At 51.0% G+C, this 16,958-nt stretch overlaps 8 protein-coding genes across 9 annotated transcripts; 4 read left to right on the top strand and 4 right to left on the bottom strand.

Moving 5' to 3' along the window:
- The first annotated feature begins 3,283 nt into the window (after nucleotides 1-3,283).
- LOC117146630 (UPF0184 protein CG14818) lies at nucleotides 3,284-3,854 on the top strand. The gene is made up of 2 exons (XM_033312962.1): nucleotides 3,284-3,455; nucleotides 3,517-3,854. The coding sequence occupies exons 1-2, from the start codon at nucleotides 3,377-3,379 to the stop codon at nucleotides 3,726-3,728; spliced, it is 291 nt and encodes a 96-aa protein (XP_033168853.1). The 5' UTR covers nucleotides 3,284-3,376; the 3' UTR covers nucleotides 3,729-3,854.
- LOC117146623 (WD repeat-containing protein 18) lies at nucleotides 3,769-5,572 on the bottom strand. The gene is made up of 2 exons (XM_033312955.1): nucleotides 4,686-5,572; nucleotides 3,769-4,628 (listed from the first exon to the last, which is right to left on the bottom strand). Exons 1-2 carry the CDS (start codon nucleotides 5,454-5,456, stop codon nucleotides 3,858-3,860), a joined length of 1,542 nt encoding a protein of 513 aa, XP_033168846.1. The 5' UTR covers nucleotides 5,457-5,572; the 3' UTR covers nucleotides 3,769-3,857.
- A 61-nt stretch (nucleotides 5,573-5,633) lies between these two features.
- LOC117146628 lies at nucleotides 5,634-6,212 on the top strand. The gene is made up of 2 exons (XM_033312960.1): nucleotides 5,634-5,917; nucleotides 5,977-6,212. Exons 1-2 carry the CDS (start codon nucleotides 5,747-5,749, stop codon nucleotides 6,124-6,126), a joined length of 321 nt encoding a protein of 106 aa, XP_033168851.1. The 5' UTR covers nucleotides 5,634-5,746; the 3' UTR covers nucleotides 6,127-6,212.
- A 192-nt stretch (nucleotides 6,213-6,404) lies between these two features.
- On the bottom strand, nucleotides 6,405-9,011 carry LOC117146624 (vacuolar protein sorting-associated protein 26). Its single transcript, XM_033312956.1, has 2 exons — nucleotides 8,582-9,011; nucleotides 6,405-8,502 (listed from the first exon to the last, which is right to left on the bottom strand). The coding sequence occupies exons 1-2, from the start codon at nucleotides 8,723-8,725 to the stop codon at nucleotides 7,210-7,212; spliced, it is 1,437 nt and encodes a 478-aa protein (XP_033168847.1). The 5' UTR covers nucleotides 8,726-9,011; the 3' UTR covers nucleotides 6,405-7,209.
- Nucleotides 9,012-9,271: 260 nt separating this feature from the next.
- LOC117146625 (serine/threonine-protein phosphatase Pgam5, mitochondrial) lies at nucleotides 9,272-10,439 on the top strand. Of its 2 annotated transcripts, none has more exons than XM_033312958.1 (2): nucleotides 9,272-9,869; nucleotides 9,939-10,439. In XM_033312958.1, the coding sequence occupies exons 1-2, from the start codon at nucleotides 9,312-9,314 to the stop codon at nucleotides 10,245-10,247; spliced, it is 867 nt and encodes a 288-aa protein (XP_033168849.1). In that variant the 5' UTR covers nucleotides 9,272-9,311; the 3' UTR covers nucleotides 10,248-10,439. The 2 variants fall into 2 exon arrangements, with proteins under 2 accessions (XP_033168849.1, XP_033168848.1); XM_033312957.1 differs by having other exon boundaries at nucleotides 9,273-9,869; nucleotides 9,936-10,439.
- LOC117146620 (protein MMS22-like) lies at nucleotides 10,255-13,933 on the bottom strand. Its single transcript, XM_033312952.1, has 3 exons — nucleotides 13,589-13,933; nucleotides 12,953-13,533; nucleotides 10,255-12,892 (listed from the first exon to the last, which is right to left on the bottom strand). Exons 1-3 carry the CDS (start codon nucleotides 13,912-13,914, stop codon nucleotides 10,485-10,487), a joined length of 3,315 nt encoding a protein of 1,104 aa, XP_033168843.1. The 5' UTR covers nucleotides 13,915-13,933; the 3' UTR covers nucleotides 10,255-10,484.
- LOC117146621 (peroxisomal targeting signal 1 receptor) lies at nucleotides 13,895-16,010 on the top strand. The gene is made up of 2 exons (XM_033312953.1): nucleotides 13,895-14,050; nucleotides 14,123-16,010. The coding sequence occupies exons 1-2, from the start codon at nucleotides 13,913-13,915 to the stop codon at nucleotides 15,827-15,829; spliced, it is 1,845 nt and encodes a 614-aa protein (XP_033168844.1). The 5' UTR covers nucleotides 13,895-13,912; the 3' UTR covers nucleotides 15,830-16,010.
- Nucleotides 15,994-16,955, bottom strand: LOC117146626 (mediator of RNA polymerase II transcription subunit 18). Its single transcript, XM_033312959.1, has 3 exons — nucleotides 16,699-16,955; nucleotides 16,342-16,628; nucleotides 15,994-16,274 (listed from the first exon to the last, which is right to left on the bottom strand). Exons 1-3 carry the CDS (start codon nucleotides 16,821-16,823, stop codon nucleotides 16,033-16,035), a joined length of 654 nt encoding a protein of 217 aa, XP_033168850.1. The 5' UTR covers nucleotides 16,824-16,955; the 3' UTR covers nucleotides 15,994-16,032.
- Between the last annotated feature and the right edge of the window lie 3 nt (nucleotides 16,956-16,958).

Below are 16,958 nucleotides of genomic sequence, written 5' to 3'. Positions count from 1 at the left end.
AGAAAACGCAGGAGTACGACAGCTGATCGCTCAGAGAAATCTGTTACTGTTACTGTTGATTATGCTCGCCTGATGATTGCAACGAGAAATCTGCTGTCGGAATTCGATGGCTGCAAAATTATTTTGGGCAAAATGGGCAAGATTACCGACTGCAGACACCAGGCGAACAGAAAACGCAGGAGTACGACAGCTGATCGCTCAGAGAAATCTGTTACTGTTACTGTTGATTATGCTCGCCTGATGATTGCAACGAGAAATCTGCTGTCGGAATTCGATGGCTGCAGAATTATTTTGGGCAAAATGGGCAAGATTACCGACTGCAGACACCAGGCGAACAGAAAACGCAGGAGTACGACAGCTGATCGCTCAGAGAAATCTGTTACTGTTACTGTTGATTATGCTCGCCTGATGATTGCAACGAGAAATCTGCTGTCGGAATTCGATGGCTGCAAAATTATTTTGGGCAAAATGGGCAAGATTACCGACTGCAGACACCAGGCGAACAGAAAACGCAGGAGTACGACAGCTGATCGCTCAGAGAAATCTGTTACTGTTACTGTTGATTATGCTCGCCTGATGATTGCAACGAGAAATCTGCTGTCGGAATTCGATGGCTGCAAAATTATTTTGGGCAAAATGGGCAAGATTACCGACTGCAGACACCAGGCGAACAGAAAACGCAGGAGTACGACAGCTGATCGCTCAGAGAAATCTGTTGATTATGCTCGCCTGATGATTGCAACGAGAAATCTGCTGTCGGAATTCGATGGCTGCAAAATTATTTTGGGCAAAATGGGCAAGATTACCGACTGCAGACACCAGGCGAACAGAAAACGCAGGAGTACGACAGCTGATCGCTCAGAGAAATCTGTTACTGTTACTGTTGATTATGCTCGCCTGATGATTGCAACGAGAAATCTGCTGTCGGAATTCGATGGCTGCAAAATTATTTTGGGCAAAATGGGCAAGATTACCGACTGCAGACACCAGGCGAACAGAAAACGCAGGAGTACGACAGCTGATCGCTCAGAGAAATCTGTTACTGTTACTGTTGATTATGCTCGCCTGATGATTGCAACGAGAAATCTGCTGTCGGAATTCGATGGCTGCAAAATTATTTTGGGCAAAATGGGCAAGATTACCGACTGCAGACACCAGGCGAACAGAAAACGCAGGAGTACGACAGCTGATCGCTCAGAGAAATCTGTTACTGTTACTGTTGATTATGCTCGCCTGATGATTGCAACGAGAAATCTGCTGTCGGAATTCGATGGCTGCAAAATTATTTTGGGCAAAATGGGCAAGATTACCGACTGCAGACACCAGGCGAACAGAAAACGCAGGAGTACGACAGCTGATCGCTCAGAGTAATCTGTTACTGTTACTGTTGATTATGCTCGCCTGATGATTGCAACGAGAAATCTGCTGTCGGAATTCGATGGCTGCAAAATTATTTTGGGCAAAATGGGCAAGATTACCGACTGCAGACACCAGGCGAACAGAAAACGCAGGAGTACGACAGCTGATCGCTCAGAGAAATCTGTTACTGTTACTGTTGATTATGCTCGCCTGATGATTGCAACGAGAAATCTGCTGTCGGAATTCGATGGCTGCAAAATTATTTTGGGCAAAATGGGCAAGATTACCGACTGCAGACACCAGGCGAACAGAAAACGCAGGAGTACGACAGCTGATCGCTCAGAGAAATCTGTTACTGTTACTGTTGATTATGCTCGCCTGATGATTGCAACGAGAAATCTGCTGTCGGAATTCGATGGCTGCAAAATTATTTTGGGCAAAATGGGCAAGATTACCGACTGCAGACACCAGGCGAACAGAAAACGCAGGAGTACGACAGCTGATCGCTCAGAGAAATCTGTTACTGTTACTGTTGATTATGCTCGCCTGATGATTGCAACGAGAAATCTGCTGTCGGAATTCGATGGCTGCAAAATTATTTTGGGCAAAATGGGCAAGATTACCGACTGCAGACACCAGGCGAACAGAAAACGCAGGAGTACGACAGCTGATCGCTCAGAGAAATCTGTTACTGTTACTGTTGATTATGCTCGCCTGATGATTGCAACGAGAAATCTGCTGTCGGAATTCGATGGCTGCAAAATTATTTTGGGCAAAATGGGCAAGATTACCGACTGCAGACACCAGGCGAACAGAAAACGCAGGAGTACGACAGCTGATCGCTCAGAGAAATCTGTTACTGTTACTGTTGATTATGCTCGCCTGATGATTGCAACGAGAAATCTGCTGTCGGAATTCGATGGCTGCAAAATTATTTTGGGCAAAATGGGCAAGATTACCGACTGCAGACACCAGGCGAACAGAAAACGCAGGAGTACGACAGCTGATCGCTCAGAGAAATCTGTTACTGTTACTGTTGATTATGCTCGCCTGATGATTGCAACGAGAAATCTGCTGTCGGAATTCGATGGCTGCAAAATTATTTTGGGCAAAATGGGCAAGATTACCGACTGCAGACACCAGGCGAACAGAAAACGCAGGAGTACGACAGCTGATCGCTCAGAGAAATCTGTTACTGTTACTGTTGATTATGCTCGCCTGATGATTGCAACGAGAAATCTGCTGTCGGAATTCGATGGCTGCAAAATTATTTTGGGCAAAATTGGCAAGATTACCGACTGCAGACACCAGGCGAACAGAAAACGCAGGAGTACGACAGCTGATCGCTCAGAGAAATCTGTTACTGTTACTGTTGATTATGCTCGCCTGATGATTGCAACGAGAAATCTGCTGTCGGAATTCGATGGCTGCAAAATTATTTTGGGCAAAATGGGCAAGATTACCGACTGCAGACACCAGGCGAACAGAAAACGCAGGAGTACGACAGCTGATCGCTCAGAGAAATCAAAAAGCTGTTCATTATCAGAAGGGGTCAACTCTGGCCAATCAGCATTGAGCACTACGGGAAAGAACCGTTAGATTGAGTCTAGGCAACGCCTAGAGATACGTAAACCAGTTGTTTCTTTGTTCGTGACACGAATTAGGCACGAAATGTGCGAAAAAACCAAAATATCCCATATATTCGCATTGGTACGTGAAAATAAAACGAGGCACGGGCACATACCTAAAAGCTAAGTAAAAACTTATGTTCGGACACTTGCAGTGGATTATGTTCGCCTGGTTTTTTTTTTTTTTTTGTGTATCCACAAAAACGTAAACGGAAAACGTATGTACTGAATTCCCCTATTATATTCTGCTAAGAAATTTTTTTTATATCGAATTGGAACTGAGAGCTATCGCCATCTTCCAACCATCTCTATCGTTTATAGCTATCCCGTGACAATAAATCCAACTGGAAAAAACAAACGGGAAAACTGCGGGGAAAATTCCAGGGAAAATGTCACCCAAAAACAATCATGATCCCTCGTCGTCCGGCGACTCTGGCAACACCAATGTCCAGGAGGCAGACCTACAAGGTGAGTTTCGGCAGCGCCCCGTTTCTGCTCGGGATTGGCTCTAATGGAATGACCCCTGCAGAGATGGAGGACGTGAACAACAGTCTGGACGCTCTCAGCTGTGCCCTGGACGCCGTGGAGCAGCGCACAGACGATATTATGTCCCAACTACGGGAGCTGTTGAACTCCAACCGAGAGATCCGTCGCCTGCTTGCCGAGGAAAATGACAACGCTCCCGAATCGGGAGACGACAACATGGACGGGCAGGCGGGCAGCGAAGTCGCACCCAAGTAGATCCCTCTACGAGCAGTTATTGTTTTGTTCACCCAAATTGTTTTTAGGCACAATCAGTGCTGTTTCTTTATATTATCATGTATTTTTTTCTAAATCCTAAGTAAACGTAATTGAAGGCAAACTTAAGGTTCACTGTGTCTCGCGCGCTTTCTTGCGCTTAGTCTTTTCTGCGATTTCACCCTGGCCAGTGTCAGAGCTAGCAATATACTTGAAAGCTATCTGGAACATGCGCTTTGACTGCGCCTTGAGGCACGCATTCTCGGCCAGCAGTTTTTGTACTCTTTCGTCGCTTGTCTGTGCTGAGCCTGGCTTATATTCTGCATACGAATTTTCGGACTTCGCTTCCTTGGTGGTGGTTTCCATTGGCTCGTCTTCGGGTTCTTCGTCTTCGACCTCGGAATCCACGACCTCTGCTGCGGGCTCGACATTTGTAGCTTTGGTTTCCGCTTCAATTTCGTCGTCGTCCTCATTCTTTCCCGAACTCATGGAAGCTATAAGTTTGAGTATTATCTCCTCGTCCGTACCCGGATGACTTTGGGTGTAGTCCAGCTCCGGTGTCTTGCGTCCCCCGGAGTAGTCCGGATCGAACAGCTCGATACAGTCATTCTCATCCCACGGACTAATCATCCGCTTTAGACTGTCGGCGAACATCTGCGGTTGCTTGTGCTCCGGCAGAAAGATGGCTGGGCTGAGCAGGCGGATATGCAGGTTGGTTACCGGGCCCTTTTGGGACAAGCTCTTGATAAGTTGCCTGCTGCCCACGTCCCAGACGCAGACCTGGTTGTCCTCGCCCCCGGAGACCAGCGTTGTAGCGCTTATATTCAGAGCCAGGCAGGTGATGGCCTTGCCGGATGTGTGGCCCACAAAGGCCTGGATTTCTTCCTCCTCTAGGTGGTATTCCTGGGTAAGTAAAGGAATTAGTTGGCAAAGCTGTGGATAAACGAAATCTGGACTCACCTTCATGCGCGGCGCGTTTTCCATATGAAAGACAAACACCTTGCCGTCACTGGAGCCAACATACACCCTGGTTTCCATCTTGCTGACAATCACGCTGTGCAGGGCCACTGGGAACACCACACTCAGCAGCAAGACGCCCCCGCACAGGTCGTACACCTTGCAGCAGCGATCCAGCGACACGGTGTACAGATAGGAACGGATGCCTCCGATGCCGGAGTATAGATCAGTGACCGCCAGACCGTGATCGTTAAAGCTGTACAACGGCTCCGTGCTATCCTTGCCCCCGCCCGTGTCCAGTGGGGCGGCGGAGAAGGTGAGATCCCAGACAAGCACAGCTCCGTCCTTGCCGCCGCTGATGAAGTGCTCACCGTTGTCCGTGAAGCGCAGGCAAGTGATCGCCTGGTAGTGTTTGGACAGGGTGTTAAGCATACGGCCGGAGCTCATGTGCCATAGATAGATGTTCTCCTGGATGCCGGCCACCAAAAAGTTTCCATCCGGCGTCAGGGCCAATGCGTTGACCTTGCCGGGCACCACGAACCGCAGTCCGGCCATCTGCTCCTGCTTGTTGATGGGCCACACGTGGAGCAGTGGCTTGGCCGAGTTTGCCGCCATCACGTAGTTCAGGTGGATCATGTTCAGGCTGTGGTGCTGGGCGCATCCACCGCCCTTGTAGCGCATCAGGTCTGTGCCTGTCCGCAAATCCTGCACGCTGCATGTCGTGTTGTCCTCGCTGCTCGTGCTAATGAAAAGGGCCTCAACGGCGTCTTCCATGTTGTTGTGATCGGGTTGAAATGCGCGGTGTTGTTACAATACGTACCAATATTGATATTGCATTACAACTTATAAATAAAGTTTAACCGGAAATAAGCGGTAGTTTCCTATCGATAAGCGAAAGCGTGATTTGTCTTGAAGTATCGACCAGTTACTAAAATAATCGATGTAGTTTTCCCTTTCACGAAACTTGGTCACACCCGAATTCGGGGCCAAATAGAAATAATAATTTATTATAAAATAAACAGTTCGCGGATTGAAGTAGTTTCTACTTGGACTTGAGCAACAAAATGCACCTGACGCTAATCAATTTGTTCAAGAAGACTGTGCCCGGTCACATATTCCGGGGCAAGCGGCGCCTGGTGAAGCCGGTCAGCCAGCGAGCAATGGACACCCTCACCCGCGAGTACGAGCGCCAGGAGCAGGTAATGCTACTCCTTCGACACCCGTATCTCACCCTGGTAAGTCCTGCTCGCTGTACGCGGATTGCCCCACCTAATGCCACACTTCCCGCCTGCAGGAGCAGTCATTCGGTCACGCCAAGGAGCTGCAGAAGCGCGACAAGCTGGTTGCCAGGTGGACGGACGAGCAGACACTGCGCAAGATGAAGCCACACGTTACCATCGAGGAGCGGCTGAACCAGCTGAAGATCAAGGAGGCCTGGGACTAGCCGTCGTCACAGCTTCTAAGCCGGCGTTACTTGTTAAATAAATCTAGATGTTATGGAAATTATATAATGCCTGCTGGACAAGAAGAGTCGTTTCGTCACCCGATTAGTTATATTTACATCCGAGTTACTCCGTGAGAACTGACTGCCAGCTTGCTATTGGTGTGCCAGCTCAAAATCATTATCCCAGTGGATAGAAATGGTGGACTAGGCACTCACACCAATCGATCTGAAAGGCAGTGTGCTTGGCAAAGTTTCCACTTGATTCACTCAACGTTCTCTTCGTGTTTGGCGCTCATATCGCTTTTATTTGTTAAATTGCGTGTCTAAGTATATATATCAATAATTCTTGTATGTTATGTATATGAACTGTTATGTACATATGCAAGGCATGTAACACGTTTCGTCGTTTCCACTTCCGTTCCCAGCATCAATTCGTTAGTACGCTATAGACTAAAACTTTATTATTTAATGGATGTTTTGTCTGCTTTTTGCTGCTTCATCTTCATCTGTATTGGAGTTGGATTAGTTTAATGCACACTTTAATTTCAATTCAGGGGTCTCACTTTTAGAAAGCAATTTCAACATTTTTCACACTGAAAAATCATATTTTCCAAACGCCACAAGGATAGGGAATGGTCATCGGAATACTAGGGAGTTTAACTAGTTTTGGGGCGCAGGGGATTAGGGTTTGCTTTCGTGTCCGAGTCGCACTCCCCTCGACAGCTTCTCGACTTGTTATAGCAATAATACCAATGGAAACGCCTAGAGATTGGTTGTAGCTACGAGGTTGCCTCTTCTCATTTGTCCTAAGTTTCGTTTTGTTTTTTCGTTACTATCATTTGCGATTTGCCTGCTTTTGGTAAATGATGCGCATAACCTCAATAAAACATTTGTAACAATTTTAAATTAACTTTAAAAAAATAGATATATGCATATTTGTTGCTGCTGTTGCTGCTGCACTGCCTTCCTGCTGCTGTATACGAATACGAATATATGCGTAATAGTTCCGCCTTCTGTTGTTGCCCTAGCTCTGGCTGTTACTACTTATCCCCCTGAAGATGGAAATCCTCTCCAGCTTCCCACTCAATCAGTGGACAACGGCGTTGCTCCGGTCTTTTTCGCATTGGGGGTAATTGCATCGATGTCATCATCCTCCGGCTGCACTTGCTCCGACGCTTCGGTTTCGGATCGGGAGAGCGGCGATACTGGCAGCAATGGCGGTGGCGAACTGGAGAGCATAGCAACGGGCGAGGCACTTGTGGTGGCCGCTGCGGCTCCATCGCCTATGCCCCGCTCGGGAGCTGGTTCTGAAACAGATGACGCCGCTGTGGGGACTGGAACTGCAACGGATGCTGTCGACGGCGTGGGCGTCAGCGGCGGAGAATCCATTTGCTGTTGGCTGAACTCCTGGTTCGGGCTCTCCCTGGTAAACAGACCCATCTTGGACTCAGATCCTGCAGTGCCAGGCGCTGTCGGGGCTCCTCCCACCTCTCCGCTGTCTGTGCTCGAGCTGATCAGCGAGTGAGCCACTGTGGGCGCAGCTGGACCGCTAACCAGGTGCGGCGGAGCGTGCAGGGGAACGTGTTGGTGCTGCTGTTGCTGGTGCTGCTGAGCGCCATGGTATCGCGGTTTGTCTGCCTTGCGCCACAGCGTGATCTCCTGTTGCTTGAAGTAGCGCCGGTCCTCGGTGTCCATCAGCACAAGGTTGAGGAAATATTTGACCGAGAACTTCTTGTTAATGTCCCGCATGGTCGGCGTGAGATTGTAGCCAGCAAGAAAGACCCGGATGGGTATGCTTTCGCCTTTGACGGGCGCTCCGTCCATGATCTCGTACTTGGCAATCGTTTCGTTCTCGTTAAACATGGTGGGGCCTGTGCCCGTGCTCTCCTTCTTGATGATCGCGATCTCCATGTGCTTGATCTTGATGCGCACCAACAGGAAGTAGATCTTGCCGATAATCGTGTCCCGTAGGTGGTACTTGCTTTTGTTATACTCGAACTCGATGTGCAGGCAGTCTTCGATGCCTACCTCCATCTTGATGGGATTGTTCATCTCCGGGTAGCTGCACAGTGTGTGCACGGCGATGTCGACCTCCTTGGTTATGTCGCTGATCCGCCTGACTATGGTTGCGCGCAGGAAGTACCGCAACCGCACGTTCGAGCCGGCGTACACCTCAAATTGCTTCTCCACTTTGGGGAAATCGAACGGATAGCTGTTGTTCTGGATGAGATCGCCCGGGCGGGCCAGGGCCTTTGCTAGACACTTGAATTCGTGGTGGTTACCCCGGTCGTAGTACAGTTCGATCTGTCCAATGAATTCGATCTTAATGCCCTGGTGCTCCAGCTTGCTGCCCGGCTTCTTGAGGGTCACGTTCACCTGGATGAAAAGTGGGTGGATATGAGTTTATCTCTGGTTATGCTTGGGGGAACTCCCCCCGATGCTGACCACGACGCACCTTGCCGGATACCGTCTCCCCGTCGTAGAATAGCAGCATCTTCTCCACTTTGCCGTCCTCCCCTTTAACCTCTGCCGTCTTGTGCTCAGCTCCATCAAAGACTATCTCAATGTCCGCTGACTGGCCGAATCCCAGGAAATTCATAATTGATAAACGTCGAATCGGCTTCTTCTTCTTCTTCCGCTTCTTATTGCCCCCGCCTCTGCTTCTTGCTGCACCGATGGAATGTCGACGCTGTGACTCCTGTTGGCGGCTTTTCCTGGAGATATCTTTTAGATAACCCCTTTAATAACCCTCAGCTTTGATAGGCGTTTTTCTGCGGCTTTTTTCGTCCTTCGTTCCGATGCTGGCGTATGTGTCGCGTCTATGTGTGTGAAATGAAAAAAATTGCAATTTTTCACACTACAGCGTTGCCATATCGCGTCACCCCGATTGTTATTAAGGAGTGCCAGCGCTGGTACTTTTTAGTATTCAGTATTTGCACGGTATTTCTTTAAAAAACACATACGGAATATTTAACGAAACAATTGATTGTGGATCCTTAATTGTCTTGGTATACAATAATTGTGTAAATGTATTCCGTGTTTTTATTCATCTTGGTAACTTTTCGATAGTTGAATTCTAAATGGTCTTGCGTGGTATTTATATACCTGTTAACCTAGTCTGCCAAATACCAAAGCGCAGTATTTAAATACCGCACTTATTCAGCGGAATAAAACTAAACTTAAAGATGCGAAAGTTAACTAGCTTCGCGTGCGGCACAGGAGCCGGACTAGCGGCTTACTACCTACAGCGGCTGCGGGATCCGCAGACGGCCGTGCAGAACTCGTGGACGCACAGTGATAAGCCGGTGGATCCGTGGGCCCTTTGGGACACCAACTGGGACTGCCGGGAGCCACGGGCCCTCGTGCGTCCACTGCGAAACAGCCAGCCGGAGGAGGAGAACCGCTACAACGCGGAGCTGGAGAAGGCGAAGGCCAAGAAGGCGCGCCACATTATCCTAGTGCGGCATGGCGAGTATCTAGACGTGGGCGACTCGGATGACACGCATCATCTCACGGAGCGCGGCCGCAAGCAGGCAGAGTTTACAGGAAAACGGCTCTGCGAGCTGGGCATCAAGTGGGACAAGGTAGTAGCCTCCACAATGCTGCGGGCCCAGGAGACATCCGATATTATACTCAAGCAGATCAATTTCGAAAAAGAGAAAGTGGTGAACTGTGCCTTCCTGCGTGAAGGAGCGCCTATTCCGCCCCAGCCGCCAGTGGGCCACTGGAAGCCAGAGGCATCTGTAAGTCAAGCCAAGGGTCATCCCAGTGCGTATTCCACATGATTTTCGGCTTTCATTTTACTGCAGCAGTTCCTCCGCGACGGATCGCGCATAGAAGCCGGCTTTCGCCGATACTTCCACCGCGCCTATCCCGACCAAGAAAAGGAGAGCTATACCCTGATCGTGGGACATGGCAACGTGATCCGCTACTTTGTCTGCCGAGCCCTGCAGTTCCCCGCCGAGGGTTGGCTCCGGATCAACATTAACCACGCTTCCATCACCTGGCTGACCATCAGTCCGTCCGGCAACGTGTCCATCAAGTACCTGGGCGACTCCGGCTTTATGCCCGCCGAGCTGCTTACCAATCGTATACCGCGCGACGTCAAAAACGTGGTTTAGCCGTCAGTTTATAGAACTGCCCGAAGGAGAAGCAATCGTAATGTATTTATTTCCAATACCTCAACTAAGACCTTGAGCACAGATCGCGAGACTGTGTAAACCACCGTGTACATTTTGCCGCACCGTAACGAACTAAAGGAGGAATCACTGAATCTTCCGACTGAAATAATAAAGATTTTATAAAATGCCTAACATATTATTGAGAAGCCTATATGTACAAATGAAGCCATGTGGAGCCTAAACCCTGCTCAAGACCTTTTGGAGTCGCTGCAAGCACTTGCGTATGCCCACATCCTCTCCAGCGCCGCGTTTTATCTCCACCTGCTCTGCCTGCTCCCTTATAAAGGTTATGATTGGAGCTACTAGATCCGGCGCCAGCTCTGCCAGGCTGATCAGCATCTGGAAGTAAAAGTAGGTGCAGTGGGCCAGGTGCTTTTCGGCGAGGGATCGCAAGTGATTGGAGCACATATCCCTGACCGTCTGTGATCGCTTGTAGGCATCGTGTGATACAAGCACTTTATAAAGTCCAAGCACTTGGTTGCGACTGAGGTCCACTTCGTCCACGAACATTACGTGTTCCAGCAGCGGGATGTGCACGCCGCGCAAAAGGGTTAGCAGCTGTTCTTCCTGCTCCTTGCCCGTGCTCTCTATCAGTTGCTGCATGATAGTGATCACCAAGCCCGCATGCTGTCCTGCCCTCCGCCGCTGGACCACCAAAAACTGGGTAACCAGGAGCTGAAGCACAAACTGCGCCAGCTCTCCATCTATATCCGCCTGAAGGAGGGTGGCATATGGACGAGCCACCAGCTTGGCGTTGGATGAGAAGCTAAAGTGCGGAGTCCAGTGCTGAACTAGTTGCTCCAAGGTCTTGGCCACGTATGCGTCCGTGCGGTAAGGCAGTCGACCAATGCCTTGCAGCAAAACTGGGAAAATCTTGTGAACCACTTGCGGAAGGCGACCTTCGGGCGGCACTCCCGCCTGCAACTGCGTGGTGAGCAGGAACCGCACCATGGCCAGGTGGAAGAAGCAGCTCGGCTTGGATCGCACGTACGCTAGAGTGGAACAATTATAGATGACAATGGCTAGAAAGCTGTAGAACCGGGAACACAGTTCCGATCGGCTTCGATCCGGTGGTAGCCACAGCTCGAAATGATTTACATAGGCATGCAGTTTGTGGCTCAACTGCATACGGACGTGGGCAGCAGCCTCCTCTTGCTGGGCACGCCTTCCCAGAGCTCCAAAGAAGGCGCAGAGCGGCTCTCGCCCGCCCTTCAAAGAGGCGGGATCAATGGCCAGGTGTCGGAACTCCTCTAGCTGTGTGACATGGGGCGTTAACGCTAATACAGACTCGTGTTGTGCGTTTAGGAGGACCAGAGACTTCACCCAGACCTGGATAATGGTGGAGCTGGCAGGTCGCCCTCCGTCTTCCAACACCTGGAGCATCAACTGAGCAGAAGCAGCCATATTAATGGGTTCTGGTCCCTGCAGGAAGCCCAGTAGCAGTTTGTCCCCATTCTTCTCCAGGGCGATGAAGTCGGCCGCTAGCTTTGGAAGCCATGAGCTATGGCTACTAACGTATTGGGTCCTCAGCAGTGGCATTATGTGCTGTTGAAGTGCCTCCTTGATGCCACTCGCATTGCCTGCCACAGCTCTCCGCTCGCTGAGACGGAGGATTAAATAGTGAAGCGTCTGCCATAGCCGATCCTGCGATGCCTGCCCACACTTTTCGACGTAATGTGCAAGCCAGGGCCCGAGAAGCTGCTGCTCGCCGCGGTTGAAGTCATCCGCCAGATTGAAAATGGCTTGAAGGCTGCCCACATAAATGGCGCCCACCTCTGCATCATTGCGAATGGTGGCCAACTGGTTGAGCAGCTTGCTCACATAGTCATCCATGGATAGGCGGTGCTGGGCATGGAGGAGCAGAAGGGCCATGTGGCCCTTGGCCACGAGAATCCTCCGCACCGGAGGCAGCTTTTCCAGGGCCAGACAGAGCAGCATTTCGCGCAGCTTGGGTGCCAACTCGCCGAGATCTTCGTGGCAGAGCAGGAGGCACAGAAACAGCTCGATCACATGGTGAATACCAGGCTCATTCAGAGCCAAAAGTTTCGCGGCACTAAACTTGCTGAATATGCGGCCGAGTAGTTTCTGACGTTGGTTGCTTCTGCCCTGCGATGGCAAAAGCTTCAAGGTTTTGCCCAGCATCCACGCGTACATGGTGAAACTGCTCAGATTCAAATCCTCTATATGCGACTTAGACAGCAGTTTGCTGTAGCGATCGACGTAGGCCGCCCCATTGGAGCAGGTAAGCGGCAGCTGATCTAGCTCAGTTCCCACACTAAAATTGCAGTTGAGAGACCGGTGAAAGTACTCCCACAGCTGGCACAGGACATCAGTATCCGGCTGGCCCAGCTGCAGTTGAAGGGGAGAGAGTTGAATTAGATAGACCCGCCGTTGTTGTTCGTCCGGCTGGTTTGCCAGAAATTGCTTAAGCAGACTGGCGGTTTGGAAGCTTTCTGGTGCCGCAGTGAGCGGCGAGTGATCCGGCTGGTACCGACCTTCACTGTTGTATTCGTCCAAGCGAGCCAGTCCCAGCCTCAGCCAGGAATACAGTTCGTGGTATGCCAGGGAAATTGCATTGCTCTCACCTCGAGAAGAAAAACCAATATAAGAGGAAGCCGCACGATCTAGCTACTTTCGGCACTCACCCTGGAAGTGGAGTGACTTGTGCCTCTGCATGGCCTTTTGGAATAGAGTCCAAAAGTCCAGCTCCCGTTCTCCCAGCCATTTGGGAATAAGACGTTTCAGCAGCAGCCACAGCTCCTTGTTGCAGCGACACATGAACGGCGAGGAATGAATGAGCTCCGGGCGATGTTTGCTGCGGTAGTGATGTCCAGCACAAACGATTAGATCGTCGAGTGTGCGCTCCAGCTGCCCTAGGAAGATTTGATCCTTTCCAGAGGCGTAAAGTATATGCAGGTCCAGAAAACGCCACTCCAGTACGCCGTGATACAGGTGATACGCCGGCGCCTGGCAGTCGTTTCCCTTGTTGTGCTCCGCAAAATACAAAACCTTCCAAGCATCCGCATCCAGCTGATCGTTGATCAAGTGTCGAAGCCCATCAAGAAAATGTGAAGGCAGCAGCTCATTGCCTCGCAGGCGCAGCATCAGATGGTAGAAGTGTGTGACCTGCTGGCGTACTCTATACCAACCGGAGTTCATAAAGGCGGCCGTGGCTTGCAGTTGTTGCTGGCCCGTCACGACGGTTAACAGCTTCTGCACATTCTTGCTGATAATGGGAGAGTTGTACTTGTTGTCAGTTGCCAGGGAATCTCTAAACTCACCAGGCCTCGCCGTACAGGTAGTTTCTTACCGCGCCAACCGCCAATTGAGCCGGGGCAAAGTCAAAACAAAGATCATCCAGGCGAGAACGTGGCGGATCCAATTGGGCGTAGCCATTCCCCAGAAAGCCTCCCTCGCACAGTTGGCTCTTCAGAGTGTCCCGGCCACTGCAGTTGAACTCGGGCAGGAAGTGTAGACCGTCGTCCAGGTTCTCCTCTTCGCTATCGTCCACGTCCATTTTCGCGCTCAGGGTTTCATGCTTCTGTGTCGCCTGTATGAAGGTAGCCAGGATTTCCTCGTCATCCGACTGGAAAAGGTCGTAGTCCATGGTGCAGTCGGAGATTTGGCGTTCGAAACCAATTCTCTGGAGGATAGGATTTCGCGCGGCGATATATTCTATTATTATTAGAGCGCTGTGCAACACTGTCGTAAAGCCGATAGCTTCGATAACGACCGATAAACAGGTAATCTTTGTGACATTTGGACTTTTGTTTTGGACCTGATTTGGCCCCTTTTCTTATCGTTGGTTGCCCCAGTTACGTAGCATCTCCACTTCGAACACCATGTCTTTCCGCCCGTTGGTCGAGGGCGACTGCGGCGGAGTTAATCCTCTCATGCAGCTGGGCGGACAGTTCACCCGCGATGTTGCCCACAAGGATGAGGGCTATGTGCAGCGGCACTTCGAGCGCGCTGCTCGTCCCGAGGAGCAGTTGATCAATGAGTTCCTGGGACAGGTCACCGCCCCACCGCAGTCATTTCAGATGGACACTCTGCTCCAGGAGATGCGGGACATAAATATTCATGGGAATCCGCAGCAGCAGATGCACTCTCAGCAGGCGGAGCAGTGGGGACAGGACTTTGCCCGTGGACTGGCAACCGCCCTGCCCAACAAGATGATTCACATGCAGGCGCAGCAGCAGGACCTGCAGCATGCCCAGGAGTTCTTCGACGAGCCCCTGATCAGTAGCCAGAACTTTCGGTCCCTGCCGCCATTGCGTCAGCCTTTGATGCCCATTGCGGCAGGACAGCAGCAGGACCCCTTCTTTGACTCCGCCATGGAAACTATCATCACAGATAATCTGCCACAGGCGGCACAGGGGGAATCGCTGGACGACTGGATCAGCGACTACCAGCGCAGCACCGAACAAAAAGAGCAAACCGCCGCCAACTTTAACGAAAAGTTCTGGGAGCGGCTGCAGGATGAGTGGCAGAAGCTGGCCGACGAAAACGAGCATCCGTGGCTGTCGGAGTACAACGACAACATGGACGCTTACAAGGAGTACGAGTTCGCCGAGGGCAACCCCATGTCTGATGTGGAGAACCCGTTTGAAAAGGGTAAGGAGTACCTGGCCAAGGGGGATATACCCAGCGCAGTTCTATGTTTTGAGGTGGCGGCCAAAAAGCAACCGGATCGCGCTGAGGTTTGGCAGTTGCTAGGCACTTCGCAGACAGAGAACGAAATGGATCCGCAGGCCATTGCGGCACTGAAGCGGGCCTACGACTTGCAACCGGACAACCAACAGGTCCTGATGGCCCTGGCCGCGTGCTACACCAACGAAGGCCTACAGAACAACGCCGTGCGCATGCTGTGCAACTGGCTGGCAGTGCATCCCAAGTATCAGCACCTGGTCGCAGCCCATCCGGAGCTGCAGGCCGAGGGCACTTCGTTGGCTTCGTCGCTGATTGGTCCGAGTAAGCTGCGCGATCTGCAGCAGATCTACTTGGAGGCCGTTCGGCAGCACCCGTCGGAGGTGGATGCCGAAGTCCAGGATGCCCTCGGCGTGCTCTACAATCTGTCTGGGGAGTTCGACAAGGCGGTGGACTGCTACCATTCCGCTCTGCAGGTGGATCCCCAAAATGCCAAGACATGGAACCGATTGGGCGCCAGTTTGGCCAACGGCTCGCGCTCCGTGGAGGCGGTGGAGGCTTATCAGCAGGCGCTGCAGCTCCAACCGGGCTTCATCCGTGTGCGCTACAACGTGGGCGTATGTTGCATGAACCTTAAGGCATACAAGGAAGCTGTGGAGCACCTACTCACAGCGCTTACCATGCAGGCTCACACTAACGCCGCCCGAGAGCTGCCCAATGCGGCGATGGCTGCTACCTTTAGAGGGCAGAACCAGATGTCCGAGTCCATTTGGAGTACGCTGAAGATGGTCATTTCGCTGATGGGCCGCAGCGATCTCCAGAGTCATGTGAGCGATCGCAATCTGGCGGCTCTTAACGAGGCCTTTAAGGATTAACCAGCCCGCAGCTGCTTTATCACTGCTTTGGGAAAGTCCGTTGTTGTCGTGCTCATGTGGTATGTAAGGTTGAATTTGAGATATTTTTCACTCTGGCAGTGTCATCATTCCCTCTCGGTTCTTTTCTGTAAATTTGTCTATTTTCTTAAATTTAAGCAATTAAATAACTGTTGGATAAATACGATGTGCACTTTTATTATAAACTACGGCATGCCGCCCAGTCGCTTGTAGTCGATCTTCTCGAGCTGCACGAGTGGCTTTAGCTGCTCGGCAAACACGCGCATTTCCTCGCCGACATTCTCCTGCCCCGTGGGCGCCACCACAGAGAGTTCCACTATGTAGCTTTGTGATATTGGCTCGTTGGCCATGTCCTGCTGCTTGCCGGGCACAATCTTAATGAGCTTGGAGACGGTAATTTTCATGCGCCCCTTGCGGAACATATAGCCTGAAATAAGTCCATTTGTCACTATCCATTTTGGCAAACCAAGCGTAATATATTTAATGATTCCAACCCTTTGCTATGTACTCGAACTCCAGGCGGAAACCCATTTCCGTGAGGAATTCCAAGATGCCATTGGTGCAGGCGCAGTCCATGCAGCTGCGTACCAATGTGGGCCGGCGCTGATCCACCTCGGGGTTTCCTAGGTAGCGCATCTGAAAGGGGGCATCGCGACCAAGGGCTCGACGCACGCGAAGAAGCAGCGGCTGGTTGGCATTGGGCTGGCGGAGGCTCATACACACTTCCAGGTCGTGAAACGGCTCCGGCGAGGTGTCCACATTGTCGCAGAGTCCCTTTAGTCTGATGGTGGGTAGGCGGTTAGGCTGTTAGGCGGGTGCAAACGATTCAAATCTGACACTGGGTCTCCAACCTGTGCATTAAGTGTTCCACGGCGGAGTCCAGGATAGATCCCTGCAGCAAGTACTCCAGGTTGGGTAAGAAGCGGTTGTTCATCGCGTGGGAGAGCGACTCGCGGGCCGACGATACAATCGCCATTGGCTAATTTTGTAAGTTTGCGTGTACTATGGTATTAAATTAACTGAGCGAGCAGTAGTTTGGTTTTGTTTTTAGTTGCATTTCCTCGGAAGAATTGGTTTCACTAGTGATGCCTTTTTAGACATTTTAGGTCAG

The sequence above is a fragment of the Drosophila mauritiana genome, chromosome X (genome assembly GCF_004382145.1).
Source record: "Drosophila mauritiana strain mau12 chromosome X, ASM438214v1, whole genome shotgun sequence".
NCBI lineage: Eukaryota > Metazoa > Arthropoda > Insecta > Diptera > Drosophilidae > Drosophila > Drosophila mauritiana.
The sequence above is the reverse complement of the archived record's forward strand: the minus strand, read 5'-3'. Positions and strand labels throughout refer to the sequence as shown.

Bases quoted from the DNA above. Each gene is read 5' to 3' on its own strand.
- LOC117146626 (XM_033312959.1), bottom strand. From the start codon at position 16,823: ATGGCGATTGTATCGTCGGCCCGCGAGTCGCTCTCCCACGCGATGAAC. The intron at 16,629-16,698 runs GTTGGAGACCCA...ACCCACCATCAG, and splicing joins GTGGAACACTTAATGCACAG to ACTAAAGGGACTCTGCGACA. The intron at 16,275-16,341 runs GTTGGAATCATT...GACTTATTTCAG, and splicing joins GTTCGAGTACATAGCAAAGG to GCTATATGTTCCGCAAGGGG.
- LOC117146625 (XM_033312957.1), top strand. From the start codon at position 9,312: ATGCGAAAGTTAACTAGCTTCGCGTGCGGCACAGGAGCCGGACTAGCG. The intron at 9,870-9,935 runs GTAAGTCAAGCC...ATTTTACTGCAG, and splicing joins ACTGGAAGCCAGAGGCATCT to CAGTTCCTCCGCGACGGATC.
- LOC117146630 (XM_033312962.1), top strand. From the start codon at position 3,377: ATGTCACCCAAAAACAATCATGATCCCTCGTCGTCCGGCGACTCTGGC. The intron at 3,456-3,516 runs GTGAGTTTCGGC...TGACCCCTGCAG, and splicing joins CCAGGAGGCAGACCTACAAG to AGATGGAGGACGTGAACAAC.
- LOC117146621 (XM_033312953.1), top strand. From the start codon at position 13,913: ATGGTGCAGTCGGAGATTTGGCGTTCGAAACCAATTCTCTGGAGGATA. The intron at 14,051-14,122 runs GTAATCTTTGTG...TGGTTGCCCCAG, and splicing joins CGATAACGACCGATAAACAG to TTACGTAGCATCTCCACTTC.
- LOC117146628 (XM_033312960.1), top strand. From the start codon at position 5,747: ATGCACCTGACGCTAATCAATTTGTTCAAGAAGACTGTGCCCGGTCAC. The intron at 5,918-5,976 runs GTAAGTCCTGCT...TCCCGCCTGCAG, and splicing joins GACACCCGTATCTCACCCTG to GAGCAGTCATTCGGTCACGC.
- LOC117146623 (XM_033312955.1), bottom strand. From the start codon at position 5,456: ATGGAAGACGCCGTTGAGGCCCTTTTCATTAGCACGAGCAGCGAGGAC. The intron at 4,629-4,685 runs GTGAGTCCAGAT...TTACTTACCCAG, and splicing joins AAAACGCGCCGCGCATGAAG to GAATACCACCTAGAGGAGGA.
- LOC117146624 (XM_033312956.1), bottom strand. From the start codon at position 8,725: ATGAATTTCCTGGGATTCGGCCAGTCAGCGGACATTGAGATAGTCTTT. The intron at 8,503-8,581 runs GTGCGTCGTGGT...CTTTTCATCCAG, and splicing joins GGGAGACGGTATCCGGCAAG to GTGAACGTGACCCTCAAGAA.
- LOC117146620 (XM_033312952.1), bottom strand. From the start codon at position 13,914: ATGGACTACGACCTTTTCCAGTCGGATGACGAGGAAATCCTGGCTACC. The intron at 13,534-13,588 runs GTGAGTTTAGAG...TCCCATTATCAG, and splicing joins TACCTGTACGGCGAGGCCTG to CAAGAATGTGCAGAAGCTGT. The intron at 12,893-12,952 runs GTGAGTGCCGAA...TTTCTTCTCGAG, and splicing joins CAAGTCACTCCACTTCCAGG to GTGAGAGCAATGCAATTTCC.